At 36.3% G+C, this 19,856-nt stretch overlaps 2 protein-coding genes across 7 annotated transcripts in view; one reads left to right on the top strand and one right to left on the bottom strand.

Moving 5' to 3' along the window:
• Window positions 1-10,074, bottom strand: part of Sclt1 (sodium channel and clathrin linker 1) — a 170,375-nt gene extending 160,301 nt beyond the window's left edge. The window contains exons 1-3 of one of the 4 annotated variants that reach the window (XM_005386718.2): window positions 9,708-10,074; window positions 9,482-9,578; window positions 1,820-1,887 (exon numbers count right to left, since the gene is read on the bottom strand). In XM_005386718.2, the coding sequence (XP_005386775.1) occupies window positions 1,820-1,887; window positions 9,482-9,515 (102 nt within the window). In that variant the 5' untranslated portion in view covers window positions 9,516-9,578; window positions 9,708-10,074. The other 3 variants (XM_013515272.1, XM_013515273.1, XM_013515274.1) reach the window with 3 other exon arrangements.
• A 100-nt stretch (window positions 10,075-10,174) lies between these two features.
• Window positions 10,175-19,856, top strand: part of LOC102027767 (chromosome unknown open reading frame, human C4orf33) — a 31,662-nt gene continuing 21,980 nt past the window's right edge. Inside the window, exons 1-4 of one of the 3 annotated variants that reach the window (XM_005386719.2) lie at window positions 10,175-10,272; window positions 12,245-12,368; window positions 14,127-14,314; window positions 15,506-15,566. In XM_005386719.2, coding sequence (XP_005386776.1) covers window positions 10,257-10,272; window positions 12,245-12,368; window positions 14,127-14,314; window positions 15,506-15,566 — 389 coding nt within the window. In that variant the 5' untranslated portion in view covers window positions 10,175-10,256. The other 2 variants (XM_005386720.2, XM_005386721.1) reach the window with 2 other exon arrangements.

The following is a 19,856-nucleotide window of genomic DNA, read 5'->3' as shown; positions in this document are numbered from 1 at the left end:
AACATCATGGGATGATGTAAAATCAGTTCTCCAAGGTTTTACCTGTATTATTTATCAGGTTTACAGTTTAGAATTATACCAACCAATAGCAACAAGCATATATGGCTACTTAAATCTAATTCAGTCTTTTAAAGTGAAAATGAAAAATTCATCTCCTCAGTTGTATCAGCCTAATTTCAAATGCTCAAAAACTTCATGTGACTAGTGATTATCATACTGGACAGTGCAGAATTATACACTGCTATCATCAGAGAAATTCCTTCTGAACAGAAATGGTCTAGAAAGCTAGCAATCTGATTCAACTCAAGGGGTACAGCTACATTGTTATATTTTATCTACTGAGTCTTATATTAATTTTCAATGTGATTTTCATATAATAATTATTTGTTCACAGTTGGAACCAACTCCTACTCATTGCATAAGACATGCCAAATTCTTTCCCGCCTAAAGCATCTTGGTCCATTCTTGGCTCATTTCACTTTCTGTCCCAGCTTCAAAGGTCTCTAACCTTTCTTCCAAAAACCAGTCTCTGTCATCACCCATCTCCAATAACCATATCACAAGACTGGTTTCTCCAGGATTTTGTAATTGTAAGTACCTAATTTTTCATATTTCTTCCTTTGTTTAATAGCTCTGCCCTCAGAGTTTTTCTAGCACAGTAGTTTTTCTAGCACATGTACTCAAAATTCATTAAAGTAAACAAATTAACATTTTTTGAATAAGTGAATAACTTTTCTCTCCAGAACCATTCCTATGTCCTTCACATTGTGTTTTACATTTATCCATTCCATTGGAAGGGCTGTCTTAGAGTTATTGCTGTGTTACTGGTAAAACTATCTTTCACAAGCAAGTCAGCTATGGCTGCCAACAGATACACTACAATCCCGTCCCCAGAGATACTCTGGGGCTTAAAATAAAATCTGTATTTTATTTGAATCTTTCTTTCAGACCTATTTAGTAGAAGCAAAAAGCACAACAAAATGAGCAAAACTTACAAGGTTGTTCAACTATGATTACAATTATTAGACTGTATTAAAAATAATATAAGGAAAATAATCACAGTGGTAATCAAAGTGAATAGTGCAGGGTAGCTACAAGACCCTCTGCACTCTAAGTCATGTTTGGAAATCAAGACACAAAGCAATAGTCTAATGTTAACTGTACATTAAAGACATTATCTTAACAACCATATTCAAGCCAACAATAAACTAGTCCTTTTTAACCCTTGAAAAACAAGACCCTCATTTTTGTACTGTAAGAATTTCTAATTACAAGATTCAATTATGCAAAAGGAAACCACTCATTTCTTCAGTGAAGAGTCATTAATATTCTAGGAGCCATTACTTTTTTTTTAATATTTGATAATGCAGGGCCCATCAATAAGTATATCTTGCTGGTTAAAATTTTCTGAATCCAATACTGAAGTATTAAAATAATGCCATACATTATTTACTATTTGAATTACTTTATATTTCTGTCATTATTTATAAGAATTGAGAGTAACAACATGCAACTAGATGTATCCTGAGAAACAATTTTAGGATTTTTCAAAACTTGAGAAAGTATTCTTATATTAGGGCTCAGACATTTCAATATCATATATATCAATTCCAACTCTGTGGGTAAAAAAGCAGTTTCTATGGACTAAGAATTTACTTTCATTAAGCAAAAACAAGTTTCCCTTGTATAACAATCACTGTTGTAAGCAAAAATTAAAGTATTATGGGCAACTTCACATGAGAATTTCACAGTGATGTACACATACTGTACTTATTTCTATATCTAAATCTAGTTGTTAGGCTTTAATCAATTTACATACCTCTATAGATGAATATTTGGAAAAATTTTCCATTTGGTATTGCCTAATAACTTCGTTTAGTCTTTGATCTGAAACAATGGGAAAAAATCAATTTAAGTTCATTAGGTAATGCTTAATTTTTAAAAACTAGAAAATAGTAGCAATTATTTGAAAAATGAAAAAATACCTAGTCTCTACTGGTTCTCTAAATAAGATAGATCATCAATTTCAACACATCACTTTAGAATTTAAAATCAGTCCCTTTCATACACCGAAGCCAACTATTTCCCATGGGAAAAAATAGCTGCAAAGAACAAATTTTTCTGAGTTCATGAATTTGAATTCTCAGTCTCCTGGCTTGCTCTTCATGTTAGCAGAAGTAAATTTTAAAAAACAAAAACAAAACATTTTTTTTTCTGATTCCTGACACTAGAATTGAAAAGACTTGGAAAGACAAGCTACAGTCATATTCTTTAGAATTCTTAAAATCAGCTGAAATTCTTCCAGGACAACCCTCTGCACTGAAGAGTAACTGCAGGACCAAAACCCCAAATTAAACAGGAGTGACATGAGACAATGGAAAAGAAGGTGCAGAATAAAACCAGGAGCTTTCAGTAAATGTAAGGCCATATATTTAATCACATCAAGAAAAGAAACACACATGGGACATAGCACCCAACAAATGTACAGTTACATACTCTCTTCAAGATCACATGGAACATTTACAATGGATTCTTTGCTGGCCAGAGAGCAAGTTTCAGCAACTTCCAAAGCCCATAAGACAGAAAGAACATGTTACCTGACAATAGCACAATTAGTCTAGAATCAAGACCCTCCAACATAAAAGGAAAATCTTCCGTGAATATGGAATCTAAAGAAGCCACTTTTAAAAAACCCATGAGTCTTAGGAGGAATTACAAAATAAATGTAAGAGTATTCTGAATTACACAATAACAAAAATGGAATGTACTTCAAAACCGGCTGATAGAGAAACCTACAGTTTTAATTGCATACACAGATCCCAAATGTTTGGGACCAGAAGTATTTCAGATTTGGGACTTTTTGAGATTTTAGAACATTTGTGTACACTTTACCTGCTGAGTATCCCTAGTCTGAAAATCCAAAATTGAGAATTCTCTAGTATCCTCTGAATCCAGCATCATGTCAGCATCAAAACACTTTGGAATTTGGAACATTTTGGATTTTGGATTTTTGTATTAGAGATGCTCACCCTGTCCTAGAAAAGAAGTCTGAAGCAACAAATCCCTCCCAAAAAGTAGAAAAGGAAGAGCAAATTAAACCCAAAGCAAGTCCAATGAAAGAGGCAATAAAGATAACCCCAGAAAATAAATAGAAAAGAAACCCACAAAAAGAACAAGAATATAGTAATCTCAAAAATTACTTTTTAAAAAGCATTTGTGTGAAATGCAAGATATATTCATGATAAAGTCAGCAACATACGACTAAAAGGAACCTTCCTTAATATACTACTAGATGCCTAGAAAAAAATACTTAACAAACATCATATTTAAGGGTAAATGTTGAAAACATTCCCTTAGAAACTGAGAATAAACGAAAGATAAATTCTCATGAATTCACTTAACATTCTACTGGAAGTCTAAGTTCGGTCTAAGATATAATACAGTAAGTAAAAGAAATTAAAGTAGAAAGGTCAAAAAGAAAAAAAAACTGTCATTATTCATAGTTATGAGTATGCTGTGGTTAATCAAAAAAAGAGAGATGAATTCTTAAAACCATTAATTAAATTTAGGAAGATTGTTGCTTACAAAGTCAATGTACAAAAATTATTTATACATCTATACACTGACAATATAAAGTTAGAAAATAATAAATGAGATCATTTACAGTGATATAAAAAATAGTAATAGCTAGGAATAAATCTAAGAAGGATAACACTCCTGCACAAAAAATCATGAAACTTTCAGGACAGAAACAAAATCCCTAAATAAATGGGAAAAAGATATGCATGGTTGAGAGAAGCTAGTATCATAAAGTTATGCATTTTCCCAATATTGATTTACAGATTTAATATAATCCAAATCAATACTGTGGAAATTGAAAAGATTCTAAAACATAGAAATGCAAAGTAAACAGCCAACACACACACATACACAGACAGACACAGACACAAACACACTCACGCCCGCATGTGTGCACAAATTCACTGCTGGATCAATTCAACTTCAGACTTTATTTCTAATATGCACAAATAAAACAGTCCTATAATACTGTATTCTTTTCTTGAAAGGATGTTCAGTAGTAATTAAGAACATAGATGACAAAACTAGACTTCCTGGTGTTAAATTCCAGCTCAGCCCCCTATTAGTTATTAGCTAACCACAAATTTGTGATAATACTTATCCAGAGGAAGAAAAACATAAAAACAAATGAACCAACTGATCTTGGGATGAGGTGTCACTGGGCACACACAGTAGGAAAATGGGGCCTGAGAATATTAAGATGACTTATAAGACAACAAATGGACTAATAGGTAACAGTTATAGTTTGTGTAAAAAAAAAAAGTAGTAAAAACAAACCAGAAGGAGTTAAGAATAAAGGTCGTATTAGTCAGTGCCCTATCAATGGGACCTGACAAACTAAAGGAGGAAAAGTTTATACTGACTCACATTTTAAAGGATTCAGTTCATGGTTGTCTGGCTACAAGGCAGAAATGGCATGGCAGAGGAGCATGGTGGAGAACAGCTGGTCAACCCATGGCAGCCAGAAAGCAGAGTGAGAGAGACAGGGAAGAGTAGAGTCAGGGACAACAATACATCCTTTCAGGTCATGTGCCCACTGACCCTCCGCCAACCAGCCCCACTCTCTTCACAAACTCAGCCAGGAACTCATCAATGGATGAATCCACACAAGAGTACAATTCCCCCATGATCCAGTCACCTTTCAAATGCCCCACATCTGAGCACATGAGACTTCTGGGGGACATTTTAGATCTAAGCCATAACAAAAGTCTTGGTGAGGTCAAAGAATAGTTAAGTAAGATTTCAAAAGTAGGGTAATTGAATGCAACTTTTGCTTATGCTCAAGAAGAAATAACAAAGACTATTTTATTGTATGATGCAAACAAAAAACAAACCAGTGAATGAATAGTATGCAAGACATCAGATATCAGATAATGATGATTAGAGATGTGAGCTCCATGACTGCCCCAGCTGAAAGACTTGATGGATATTCCAGACCATGGTACAGGGAAAGGAAATGCTGGCTGAGACCATCAGACTCTTTGAGATGGAGCTTAAACATGGTGGAGATCAAGTAAACTATGGACATCAAACGAACTAGAGCTGGCAGGAAAAGTATAGGCTGAATAGCCCTTACCCAAAATGCTTAAGACTAGAAGGGCTTCAGATTTCAGCGTTTTCTGGATTTTGTTTTTTTTTTTGTTTGTTTGTTTTTTTGTTTTTTCTCCGGTACCGGGAACCAAACTCACAACCTTGCACTTGCCAGGCAGGCGCTTTTTGCCGCTGAGCTAAATCCCCAGCCCTGTTTTCTGGATTTTGAAAGATGTATTTGAATACACCTGTTGAGCATCCTAATCTGAAAACTGGATATGCTACAAACTGCAACTTTTAAAGTACCATGTCAGCACTCAAAAAGTTTTGCATTTCCAACAATGTGAATTTCAAGTTTTTGGAATAGGGATACTTACTCTGTATAGGAGAGAAAGTTGCATACAGGTCTGCAAAGATTACCCCTCCAGTATATAATAAAGTAGTAAATAACTCTTTATCTATTAAAGAATCTGGATTGCTAGTTTAAAATCTTTTCACAAAGAAAACTCCTGGTCCACTTGGCTTCATTGGTGCATTCTACCAAACATTTAAGGAAGAAATAATAAGAACTCTATACAGACTCTTGCAAAAAATTAAGGAAGACAAAATGTTTTCTAAGGAATTCCAAGAGGTTGACATTGCCTGATACCAAATCAGACAAAGCCTTTAGAATTAAAAAGTGATTTAAATTTTAAGAAAACATTTTAAAAACCAAATTCAAAAATATAGGAAAATAATTGCATATCATGACGAAGTGTAGTTTATCCCAGAAAGTGGAGGAATTAAAATTTAAAAATTTGAGTGTAATTCACTCTATTAACAACCTACAAAAAATCTGACATTTCAACAGATGTTGGAAAAGTACTGGATCTAAAAATCCAATATCCACTCTCATAGAAACATTCAGCAAACTAGGAACAGAAATGAACAAACTTGACCTGACAGAATATATATGAAAAATATATACATATTTAATTCTAGTATCACATTTAATTGCAAAAGACAAATGTTCCCTCCCACCCAGGAACAGAAACAAGATAGGATGTCTATTCCTCCCATTATTTCTGTTCAACACTGTGCTGGAAATTCTAGCTTATTTACTAAAGCAAGAAGAGGAAATGAAAAGCATCCAAATTAGAAAGAACTCAAATGGTATTTTTTTTCAGATGACAAGATCATCTATGTCAAAAACCTAACAGACTACAAAAAACTATTGTAACTAATGAGCTTAACAAAGTTGCAGGTTACAACAGGCAGGGAATGTATTTCTACATATTAGCAATGAAAAGTCAGACACTGGAAGTAAAAGAATTACACCAGGTATAATACCATCATATATTTCAATACATAAATCTGACAAAAGATATGTAAAATCTATATGCTAAAAACTACAAAATGTTACTGCTGAGATAAATTAAAGAAGAGATATATTAATGGAGAAGTATGTATTCCATAGATCAGAGGGCTTAATATCATTAAAATATGAATGCCACACAGATTGACCCACAGATTCAATATAATGTCTGTCCAAATCCTAGCATCTTTTTTTAAAGAAACTGACAAGGTGATTCTACAATTTATATGCATCCACAAAGTACTCAGGTTAGCCAAACAATTGTGAAAAAGAACAAACTTAAAAGGTTATTCTTTTAATATTTACTATAAAGCTGCAACACTTAAGATAGTAGGAGTACACTGGTGTCTACATATATGAATAGGTTAACAGAACAGAATAGAGTTCAGAAATTCACACACACATGGACAAGTGACTTTTAGCCAAGGTATAAAAGTAATCCAATTGAGAAAGGATAATATTTCAGTTGGTATCTATATGCAGTAAGTGAGCTTAGACCCTTACCTCCCACCTTATACAAAATTGTACTGTGTGAACAGCACATGTAAATGTAAAACCTAGACAAAACTTCTAGAACAGAAGAAATCTCACAGCTGTGCATTAGCCAATCACTTCCTAGATATGACACTAAACACACATATTTATCAAAATGCAACTCATAAAAAAACAAAATTTGAAACTGCTCTATAAAAGACACCTGAGAGTGTGAAAAGAAAAAATAAGTACATCACTGCCCCTTACCTACAAGAATGAATACTTTCTTCCTAAATTTATATACCAGGTTCTCTCTGATCAGATCCCTAAGGAGATCTCCCTATCAGATCTTCTTTCCCAGATGGAAGTGGAAATAAAAAATACACTGCAAATATGCCAGAAGTTTATTTTACCAGAAGCCTGGTTGAGTGTAGAGGTGCTGAAACAGTAATTATCAGAGGTAAAATCATGTGGAGCTGCCAGTTGAAAAATACTGAAACAAATACATTGTTTTGACCGAGGCTACCAAATGCAAATGGAAGGATTAAAAGGAGGTGATCAAGATCAAGGGAAGTCAATGCAGAGAAGGGCAGAGGCAGGCAGGAGGATGTATGCCATCTATCTAAATCTGAGCTGGTGTTTCAACCCACCACTTGAGCTGCATATAAGGCCCAGTTAAAGGAGCAAAGAAGGGGGTCACAGATACCCAACACTCCTTACCACTTAAGGCAAACTACCATTCCATGCACCAATTTCCTGAAAAACACAGTTATCTCACGCCTTTGAAGCTCTGCTGCTTCTGCTCCTTCTGCCTGACATTCTCTACTTCTACTCCACTTGTCTTCTGGTGAACTACCACTCATTTTTCAAGAAATAAGTTACCATGCTTCAACTGTCTTACTTGGTTTTCTCTAGTAGTTAGACCTCAGTTACACAGCTCTTTCTTCTAAAATTCATTCTTTCTAAAAATCAGGTATCCACCTCACCCTAGCCAAACTCCTCCCCATCCAAACCCTGTCTCACACCATTAGATGGTGGACCCTAGGGGCAAAGTTATTCTCACTCCAAACTAAGAAATAATGCGAATGTTACAGTGTCATCAAGTATTTTAGATCTCTCTCTCTCTCTCTCTCTCTCTCTCTCTCTCTCTCTCTCACACACACACACACACACACACACACACACCACCGTGCACCCAGTACATCCCAGACATCATGCTAAGGGCCTTTTGCATTTCATTTAAATCTAACAACCCCAACAGGGTCCTTATATTCCCTTCATAAATGAGAACACTGAGGCACAGAGAAGATAAGACACTTGTCCAAGGCAAAGAATTCGAACAAGGTAGACAGAGGCTATACATCCACACAGACTAATCTAGAGGCTGAGTTCCTAACCACTGGTCTATAAAGCTTCCAAAACAGACCATGTCACCTCCCTCCCCATCACTCAAGTCAAAACCTCCCTCTTTCTTTCAAATCTCCCGACCTGCAATCTCTCTGCATTCACCTTAGTTCACTTCTTTCCCGGATGATGACAGTAGTTACCTCACTGCACTGTGCAACAATGCATGCTCCTCCTAATAGTCAGATCTGGGCTTTCCAAACCACAATTTGATCATGATACTGCCACGAGAATTCTTTACGGCATTTCCTACAATCTCTGCGAGAATCCAAACTCCTTAGCACAAAGACAAGGTCTTTCACCATCTAACCCCATTCAACCCCTCCATAACCTCTTGCCGTTTCCCTATGTAAGCCTCCATATTCCATTCCAGCCAATCTGGCTACAAGTCTTTAGACAGAGCATATTCCTAATCCCGTTAATGTTGTAAATATATACTGTTCTACTTGGGATATCCATGTGGTTCTTTATATAGTAAACTCACACAGACTTCAACTTGCAGCCCAAAGGGCGCTTTCCTTGACCACAGTTTAATGGTAAACCTGTAATAGTCCATATTTGTTTAGCACATGTCACACACTATTCTAAATCCTTACATGTTTTAATGTGTAATAATTCCAACGCCTCTATGCGGAAACTGATGCCAAAGGGTTAGCAGTAGGCGCCACTTCAGCGTATTTACATATTTCCTTCCCCAAATTCTTGGAGGGTCAGACCTCATCTCTGCAGCAGCTAGGCTTATACAGTGCCTGACACATAACAGAAACGGGAGCAGCTCAGTAAACATCTTTTAAACAAATGGCCAGAGCTGTGCCTCTGGGTTCTTAACTGCAGACTTGGAAACTCTTCCTGGCCATTAGCCCTCTAATTTCTTCAGAGTACGAGCTGAGCATAACAAGCATGTTCAGTGTCTAGTAGAGTCCTATGAAAGCTTACAAAACCAACAAGCATTTACCAAACGTTTCTGCTTTAGTACATGCATATCTTCATGCCCATCACCAAGATTTTTACGCAGCTAACTTCTTTTAAGTTTTTACAGATTTCCAGACTGGGATCCAAAGGTATTCAAAACACATTCGCTGGTTAACGATGACGACAACAAACATGTTCGAATTCTCAATAATGGAATACGGTGCTTACTTTGGTCTCTCAGAAAGTCGATTTCTGTGGCCATAGCGATATAATTTTTGTTTGGAGCTTTCACCACCTTTTTCTTTCCTCTAAAAACCAGAGCTCGCTGTGCGCGAAAACAAAAAAAACTAAGCAACACTCCGAGGTTGTCAAGCAGGGGTTCAGCCGCGGCGTGATCAGCATCCCGCTCACGCAGCGTCGCAGTCCTGCCCGCTTCCCTCTCCCGGGCGAGTACCTGACCCGAGGAGCAGACTTCAGATTTCAGAGCTCGCCGGGACGCGCCAAGCGAATTCCGTCCGGCGTTCAACCGAATGCCACCCGGGGGGGAAGGGGACGAGGGTGGGCGGAGGTGTCCCGTGGTTCACCGGGGTCTTGTCGGGCCACCTAGGTGAGCGCAGAGGGAGCCCGAAGGAGGGCAATCCGGTGGCGAAATCCGCAGGGGAGCTGAGAGGGCGACGACAGGACCGCGGGGAAGCCCGGGGCCATCAGCGGAAGTCCACTCGGCCCGCCCTGCGACTTTGAAACCTGTGCCCCGGACCGCTCCTTGGAGACGGTGACGCCGCCTCCGTCATCACGCGAGCGTCAGCACTACGTCATCGCGCTTCTTGCGGGCCTAGCACGCTATTGGCTCTCTGTCAAGTGATGGGTGGATCCGTGAGAATCTGGTTGACAGCGGGCTGAGCCACGGGTTTGGCGCGGCGGGCGAGCGGGCTGGTCAGCATCTACATCCAAGTGGTGCGGCCCAGCGTGTTTTTTCTTTTTCTTTTAAACCCTCAAATGTAACATGAGTAGAGCATTAGGTAAAAATCCCTTAGTATTTTTACTAATGTACTTAGTATTTCTGGACTGGAAGAGCCAGCTGGCCATGCGAGTGGGTAACTGATGCAGGTTTCTTTGGCTGAGGGATGCAGGTTCTGCGGCTTCCTCAGAATCCCCGGTCAAAGCTGTCCCTCTGCAGTGTTCGTGGGCATGAACCTGGTAATGTTCAGAAGATAAGTACTGTCCTGCCCCTTGCAGGTCTTGAGAGAAAAGAGACAACTGTTGAAAATTAACTGTGATAATAAAGCATAGAAGTACTTAAAAGATCTTGCAAATTTAGCAGTTACTTCTTCAGAGATGTTTGTTTCTTTAAATAGAAGGAAAAGTTACATTTTTGCAAGAAAAAAGTAAAATGTAAATTTGTGGATAGATCATAATTCCCAGGTTTAAGCATTAATTTTGTCTGGGTTTAAATCGTATAGATTTTCAAAAACATATAACACTGGAGGAATGACAACACGAACACTGGAAATGTTAACTTGAAGTTAACCACTAGAGTTAGTGCTTTTTAATAGATTGTGCTTTTATGAATTGAAATTAAAGTTTCACTGAAACATGGCACAGATACAGCTTGATTTGGCTTTCTGTTTAACAGTTTCAGACGTTTTTATTTTTTAGCCTTTACCCCTGATGTCATATAAAGGAATGCTAGCGAGATGTATTGAGAAAGTTTTAAAAATCGAGGGCTTATGATGGGCCTTACTCTATACTATACTTGATTAAGAAGGTACTTGCCTTTAAAGGCCAGCTGAGAAATATGCATATGTAGGTAGTAATCATGAAAAGGTTTAATTTAGCTTTGAGTTGGTTGTCATTGAAATTGTTTTGAATTTTAGTGGCCATGAATTTAATAGAAAAACTTACTGGAAGGGGAAATCAAATGTGTAAGCTGAAACTGTTTTGAAATTCAGTGTCGGAGTCTTTCTTCATGAACTTTTCACCATCTCCCTGAAGACTTGCTTGTAACTTCCACATCTGAACATTATGTATTGTCATATTTTGATTTAAGTTGGCATTCACCAAGTAGTTATAATTTAACTCTACATTTACCCTCAAAGTTGATAAGATATGTTGGTGTAGATGAAAGTAAACAGTGCCTTCAGATATAAATGAGTGGTTTTAAATTTACTACTGAAATGGGAATTTTTTTGCTGCATTTGAAATATTTGGCTTATATCAACTTTTCCTGAAGGTAGGTGTCACCTTAGGACTCAGTTCAGGTTTCTTCTTGCAGTCCTTAACATGCTGTTCTGAAATTTGTGCCAGTCTCCATTATAAAAAATAAAAATAAAACCTGAACACAAAAAAGTTCAAGAAATGTCTGATAAGGCGTTAAAAAATTCAGTGACTAGGCATGGGTGTAAATGGGAATCAGAAATGGGAAAGAAAAGTACTTAGTATTTGTGTAATTATTTTCAAAGGACTGTTTCATGTTTTTATATTAGAATCTTTTCTGTAATAAAGAAAGACCGTCGGAAACTATGTAGGTTGAAAACTAGTGGCAGATTTCACTAGTATTACTTTATCCACTCAGTTGCCATCTAGCACCTCGTACTATATGCACAGTACTATGAAGAATACAAAGTGGGGAAGTTTAAGCAAAGTTCAAAGCTGATCATATGGTAAAAAAGTGCCTGAGTTGGGATTTGAACCCAGGAAGTATGGTTCCAAAAGTCTCAAATGTTAACCGCTATGTACATGCCTCCCCGGAGTATAATATAATTCATACTTAGCCTAATATAATTTATAGTTTTGCTTATATGGCCAGTTAGCCTTTAGCGGCAGTAAATTAATTATTGCTGTGTATGTTCTATTGTTGCCTTAATGACTGACAGGTGAATTTTAAATTCTTGTGCAACCAAATTACACTTCCTGAAAGAAGCTCAGAGTTAAGTGGGATGACTACAAGTCTTCAGTGGTCATTGGTGGCCCTTTAACTTTTTTCTTTTCTAGAAAAATCGGTGCTCTCCGAAGAATCAGTCCTCTTGGTCCCTCCCCCAGGAGGTGCGGCAGCTGGGTGGAGCCTAAGGCCAAATCGGCTCCGGGGACCCCAGCGGCAAAGACCCAGCCAGGCAGGGTAGGACTGAGACCTTCCGGGTCAGTTCTGTGTACCCTGGTTATGCCTGCTTCACTCTGTCATTTCTTCCACCGTCGCCCGGTCTTGTGGTGAAGGTTTTCCCTGAAAAATATACTTGTCTTCTGCTTCTCGCTGACATAGGTTACTTCCACTTTCAGGCTAAGTTCTTCGTTCTTCCGTTTCTCAGAAGTGAACGGGGCAGGGGGCGGGTGCAAACAGAAAAGAAATAATTACTGTAGAAAAACCAAAGGGCTTGTTGTGAATAGAACAATTTGGAAATTTTCCTTGCAAATAGTTATATTTTCCATGCAAATAGTTATATTTTCCATGCAAATAGTTGTGACTTACTTCTTTTAAACATTTTCTTCTCCTAGCCTCTTCATGTTCCGGGGTTTTGTCTCCTTTTATTTTCTTTGAAGGTCTCTCCATAGTCGAGAGAACAATGAAGATAATTGAAAAGTTATCTTTTTTTACTTTCTTTGATGAAACAGTAATTTGAAGAATACAGTGAAAAGTAAAGAAAAAGTACAGATCAATGACAAACATTATTTTAAGAAGGTCTCGGGGGCTGGGAATTTAGCTCAGCGGCACAATGCCTGCCTGGCAAGTGCAAGGTTGTGAGTTCGATTCCCGGTACAGGGAAAAAAAAAAAAAAAAAAGAAGGTCTCAACAGCCAGTACTCAAATCATGTAACAGGATGGTGATCACCCTGATAATACTCATTTTGAGTTTTTGGAAGTGTTCAGATATCATGTTATTTAAGTGAGTGTGTAAAGATATAAATGGAGTACAGGGAATCAGAAATGAGAAATCAGCTTTAAATACACTTTAAAAATATATTAAATTATTTATTTTTAAATAGTCATGCCTATCTGTGATAGTATAAAATTCAGATAGATTAAAAATGAAAAAAATTCAAAGAAGCCTTCCTCTGTATTTCAGGCAGGTAATTTTTTAAACAATCAACCAATGCCACTCCACTGGTTTCTTATATATACTTCCTAAGGTAGTGTGTGCTTTGTAAGTGTGTATGCAAATAAACTTGCATTTTATTAATTACAGGCATAATTTCTGCACCCTGTTTTGTTTCTCTTCACAATGTATTTTGCATATATATGTACATATATATACCTGCCTCATTTATTTAAATGGCCATGTCATGTTTCATTGTATGATATAGCATAATTTCTTTGCCTGTCTTCTCAAACATATTTAACTTGCTTTCAGTATTTTGTTATTCTAAACAAAACTATTCTTATGTCATTTTGATTATGTCCAGGTGTAATAACTCCTACAACTAGAATTATTGAGTCAAAGAATGTGCATTTTTATTTGATAGATATTGATCATTGTTCACAGAGACTGTACCAATTATCCTGCAGTAGCAGTACATGGTTTTGTTCTGTTTCCTGAGTAACTCACCGTGTTATCAAACTTTCTGATCTTTGCCAGTCTGAGTGAAAATTTATGGTTGATTTAGTTGATCTTCTGCCATTATAGGTGAAGTTCAAACTTCTGCATTTTCTTTTGTGAACTTACTGCTCATGTCTTTTACCTACTTCTTTATTAGGGTGTTGGTCTTTTGATTTCTCACTCTTTGCATTAAAAATACTTATTTGCCTGAAATATGAGTTGCATATACTTTTAACAATCTTTTTGATAGTATGTGTTAGTGATACATCATTAAAAATTTTTCCTTTATAACTAAGGAATTTTTTCTGTTTTGTTCTTTATTTTAATATGTTACTTGCTTTCCAGTCTTCAGATGGATTTCAGAATTGAACACACTTGGCACGGTTTTCCAGTGAAGCAGGAGCCTGTGTTTCTCAGGCTGAATCCTGGTGATGGGGGAGTGATGATGGAAGTTCGTGCTCCATTTTTCAATGATCCTCCAGCTCCACCTGGAGAACCAGGAAAGCCTTTCAATGAGCTGTGGGATTACGAAGGTAAGTAGACGTACTGTATTTTATTACAAACATAAATCCTTTTATAATAGCCTCTCACAGAATATTATTTTATCTTGCTGCTAGGAAGTGAGTGCTTCTGAGCAACTGACATGTGCAGGGTCTGATATTTCCTACCAATTGCTCATTCAGACTTTTTCCTCATTATGTATGTGACTTCAACTATATAAGTAGGACAGTGAAAAATGACAATTACAAATCCAGGGTTTTAAGTCGCTTCCCTAGACCCTTCCTTTACTTCTGTAACCTAATCTAAGAAGAGTTCAGCATTCCCTTTTTTGTCTATAAGTGCTGTATCTTCAAATTGCCTCTTTAATCTTATAAACCTTCTTTATGGAAGTTTCGGGGTATTTCACTTATTGTGGAAACAACAATCAACTGCAAACTAAAATTTAGCTTTTAATCTTATACTGGTAAGTGTGTCTGTATCCTTTTATACTGTCCAAACCTTGAGGAAACCTGTGAGAACTTCTACATATGGGTCCTGAGAGGCGGTGCTAGGATGCTATGCCTCAGATTGACATCTGGTCTAGGCATATTATTGAAAACCTGCTCAAGTTCTCTGAGGAGTCTACGTGCAGGGCTTTGGGAGCTGTTCTGTGCATGGCATGTTTTCCCAGATTTTGCAATTAATAAGTCAGGCCCACTTCCCAGACCAGCTTTGCCATGTCCTAGTCTTCTGTGTCAATGGGATACATGAATTCCACAATTTATCAGCTTTTCTGTATAATAAGAGATTTGTCTATAAAATCAAAAATAATATTATATAAGATAGAATAATGATTTATATTATTTCAAATTTTTGATTGATTATACTTTGATAAATAGAATTATACTTACTTCCTTTCCTAGTTGTCTGATTAGTTTCCTTAGGACGAATTCCTAGAAGAAAATAGCTGGCTCAGAGTCTGTCTGTGTGATAATATTGATTTCTCTATGATCTCATGAACACTTGGCTTTATAAATGTTTTTAGCTTATGGAAATCTGACATGGGAGAAAATGGATGATGCCTTATATATTTCTTCTTCTAGGAAATTTCTATTTATTTTACCCCCTTTCCTCCTGGAGATAACGTGACAATTACAAACAGTTAGTTCATTTTATATTAAAAAATTCTATATCACTGAAGCAAAATTAAATTTCTCAATATATCTTATTTCTATTTTCAAAAGTTGTGGAAGCATTTTTCTTGAATGATGTAACTGAGCAGTATTTGGAAGTTGAACTTTGTCCGTAAGTATAATGTGATTTTTCTTGATCATTACTACAAAACTGAACATGTAATTTCCTAGTTATAAATCATATAGTCCTATAGCAAAAGCTCACTAATTCTGCTAACTAGAGGGAGTGCTTGAATTAAACTGAATTACATATTTTTCATGTCATGTACAACATATGTATTTATCTATCTATATACTTATTTATGTGCCAGAAAGAGGTTTATTTGGGCAGAATTTAAAGTACCATCTCAAAACATAATTGTGTGCTGTACCTCGAGGGAGAGACATGCTGCAGTCTGGAGTTGGAGATATTTATAGTTTTTGGGTTGTGGAAATGTATGGACTTCGTGAATCTCTGAAAAATTTGGGCTGAGTTTACACAAGAAAAGCAATGACTGACACCCAAGTAGAGACATAATGGCTCATTTTACAGGAGAAAGGCAGTGGCGCAGTCTATTGTATCTCTTAAAGTTATGTTTCTGCCCTTTACCTTCTTTAGCTAATTTATGGACTTTAAATGTCTTTAAGGGATTTTGGGCATTATGGGCCTGGAAGAAAAGAAGCATGCACAAGCCCAGGGAGTGCAGATATGGATAACACTGAGTAACTGTGATGTTGCAGTCTTCTTAAAAGTACAATTTTAAAATTATGGTTCTCCTTGTCTTTTTTTTTTTTTTTTTTTTTTTTTCTTCGTTCTTTTCCTTGTTGGGGTTTCATTCTTCTTTTTTAGGGGTTGCAAGGAACTTAAGCTCATTGTCTTATGGCTCCATCAGGCTAAAGAGAGACGTTCACCCTGCCTAGCCAGGGGCCAAAAGTCTCACTCAGACTGATCTAAAGGGGACAAGAATATTGGGTTCTGCTGTTCAAAGAACAATCATTTGTTTTGATAATCTGGAAAAGAGGACAAGGACGTTAGCAAGTTATTGATGCCTAAGCTTTATTTTGTAACTGTGTTGAACAAGCAGAGGCCGAAAATTAACAGTAAAATATTAGTGAATAGTGACTCCAGAAAGTTGTAAAAGTCAGACAAAATTAGGCAGCATTCAGTATAAAACTTTTATCTTTAATATTAATCTCTATTTGTCCAGAGACGTTAACGCAAATATAGTAGGTAGAGTTTAAGACCATGCCGATTGTCCTCTGTTTTGCCAATAAGAAATCCAATTTTTATTTTAATTGTAACAATGCCTAGGAATATACTACATAAAAATATATACTTTTTTTTGACCTTTGGGCCATTGACATTTTTACTGTAGCCTGAATCTCACCTCTGTTTTGTAGAACTGAAGACATTTTGTAGTGACTGGGCTCCAGATAATATAAACATATTAAGTTTGGAGTAGATAACAGACAGTCTGTTAGTCTATACCACAAAGGAAATAAAATTTAGTAGCTAGAATATTTATATTGGCATTTTTACTCTATTGGCAGGCTTGTATTAGAAGACAAATCTTTACCTGAGGGGTACTTGCAAGTACATTAAAATAACATAATGACAATACACTAAAGAGGCTGGAGGACACATTTTTGAGAAACTAATAGGACTGGGAATCAGGACAGCTCATTGCTGTAGGATAAAATGTGATAGGTGTAGCTGGAACTCTTAGTAACAACTGGTACAGTATTTGTAGCCACTGTTTATATCTAGCTTAGCATTGTTTGTATTACTATTAATTGCTCTTTTGGTTATACTTTCTTACTGGGTACTTAAGACCAAGTCCAAGTAAGACCTGTCTTAATCTAAATTAATCTGTGTATTTGTCAAGGTCAGGTAAGGCTCTTCAGGGACTACTTTTGGGGCAATGTGAGTAGTCACTTAGCTCTTTTAGTTTTTCTCTGTACTAGCCTTGTCATCTGCCAGGATAGATCAGACTTACTTAACCATCTGACTTCTGTTAGAAGCATGGAGACGGTCCCCTCTTTAGTGACCCTCCTTTTCACCCAATGCACATTAGTTGACTCCTCTTCTCGAGGACCCAACAATGTCACTGCTTAGAGGTTGCAGACTAGCCAGAGTTGCAGGATCCTTTTGGAGGGCTTCCATTGTATCCTGGGTCCTGGCTGACCTTGGAGGGCAAGGGCCAAAATATTGGCTGTCCTTTCAGCCCTATTAACTTCCTCAGCTTTGATCCCCAAATTGGTTGTTAAACACTCAAAAGGTCAGTTACACCAGTAGGTCTTAATACTAATTATAGTAATCCTTTTGGATATCAAGGCACTTTGAAACAGAAAGTATAGCCAGAGAGTGGCTATTGTTTTCATTAACCATGGTCCGAATTACTATTAGGAGTCATCATAAATCTGTCCTGTGGCCGATAGGCTACCATCTTAACATACTATGTTGGTTGTTTTTAGAAGTCATTTTCCTGCAGAATGTTAACAGATAACAGTTACAAAGTTTTACAAGAAAAATGGAAAATAAAAACAATAAGCAAACATAGCATTTAGGATAAGAATTATGATGACATTATACTGGAACCATTAAGTTCTTTCTATTATGTCTCTAAAAATACATTGAAATTCCCACTTCCGTATAAAATAACTTACTAGGTTACTTTTATCTAATTATAAAATATTAACATACATTAGCCAATTTGCTAGATTTTAAAATAAAATGTCTAGCTGGGCGTGGTGGTACACACATGTAATCCCTAGCAGTCTGAGAGGCTGAGGTAGAAGGATCACAAATTCAGTCCCAGCCTGGGCAACTTAGCACTTCAGCGAGTCCCTGTCTCAAAATAAAAAAGGGCTGGAGATGTGGCTTAGTGTAAAGGCCCTGGCTCCAATCCTAGGTACCACCACAAAAAAGAAATAAAGTGCCTAAGTAGAATGTACTTGTTTGTAGATGTACTTTGTAGGTGACTGATGCCCAGTTTTTAACCATTAGAGTGACACTGCCTGGACTACATAGTGTTTAGCACATTTGTCATAGTACACTTAGAACACATAAACTTAAACCTGAAAAAGTCTACCACTGAAAACAACAATTTTCCTAAGGACACCAATATGATAGGGTAATCTCCTAAGTTTTGCATTTTAGAAGGCTTGTATACTTGGTGAATATAAATATATTCACCACACAAAGAAGTCAGTGATAATTAGCATCACAGCTACGTTGAAATCCTTACATGTTAACTTACTTTTTACTCTTAAGGTGAAATTTAGAGTTCTTTGACAGGTTTACACATTGTAACAACACTGATACTATGGATATCTTTAGACCTGTGCAAGTACTTACTATCCATTATGCAAGTGCATCTCATTTATACAATAAGAAAATACTTGTATAATCAAAGCCAATAGATGTTGATCAAGTTTTATGTGGCGGGACTTAACTGTACCAAAAATAAAGAGTAAAGATGCCAAAAATTTAGATTATTTTTTATATTTGAAGTCTAGATACTATATGTATTGTGTAAAAGAGAAGACTTATTGGTTACTTTGCAGACATTAAACTTATATAATCCTAACTATAAATTTCTTAACATTAGACAAATCACAGAATCACAGCACACTTCATCCTTAGATGTATGCAAGTCTTTAGTCCAGGTATATAACCTAACAGTAATCTGATTATTGAAAACATTTTACAAGCTTAAATTTTAAAACTCAAGTTTACTAGGAAATCAAAAGCCTAATAAAAGAAAATATAAGAAATGATCTTAACAGAGCACAAAACCATTGTTTTCTAGTCTATTTTTTATAAGTTCAACCACAGGATTTTAACATTTTAAGAACGCCTTATTTCTTTAGACCTATAAAACCATTTAACTTTTGGATTGTAGTAAACTTAGTTATATATAACAATACCTTCCTAATAACATTTGTTGGATTGGGGTACAATAAGACTAAAGGAAATCAGAGGAGACACCCATCCGTGGAGAAATCTGAAGCAAATTGATTCAAGCAGCTGTTTTTTTAGCCACAGAGGGGAGTTTTTTTCTGTAGATCCTCAGGCCCAAGGGCATCCCACTTCAGGGAACATTTAACATTTTTAAATATTATTTCAATATAGGATTGCATATTAGAATTTTAACTCTTACTAAATTTAAGAAAATAATCTTAAAAATTTATATGTATAATTTTATGAAAACACATTTAATAGTACAAAATATATTATCTTTTCATAAACTTTAAGAAGCCATGAATACTTGAATTTACATTTAGCAACTGATGATTCAGATGTTGTTGTAAATGTTTATAAGCATTAATCCCATTTATATTTACTTATTTACTCATCTTAACATTACTTTGGATTATTCAAAGGACAGCATAGTTACCATTAAGACATATATATATACAT

The sequence above is a fragment of the Chinchilla lanigera genome, unplaced genomic scaffold (assembly GCF_000276665.1).
Source record: "Chinchilla lanigera isolate Chin_1 unplaced genomic scaffold, ChiLan1.0 scaffold00027, whole genome shotgun sequence".
Lineage (NCBI taxonomy): Eukaryota > Metazoa > Chordata > Mammalia > Rodentia > Chinchillidae > Chinchilla > Chinchilla lanigera.
The sequence above is the reverse complement of the archived record's forward strand: the minus strand, read 5'-3'. Positions and strand labels throughout refer to the sequence as shown.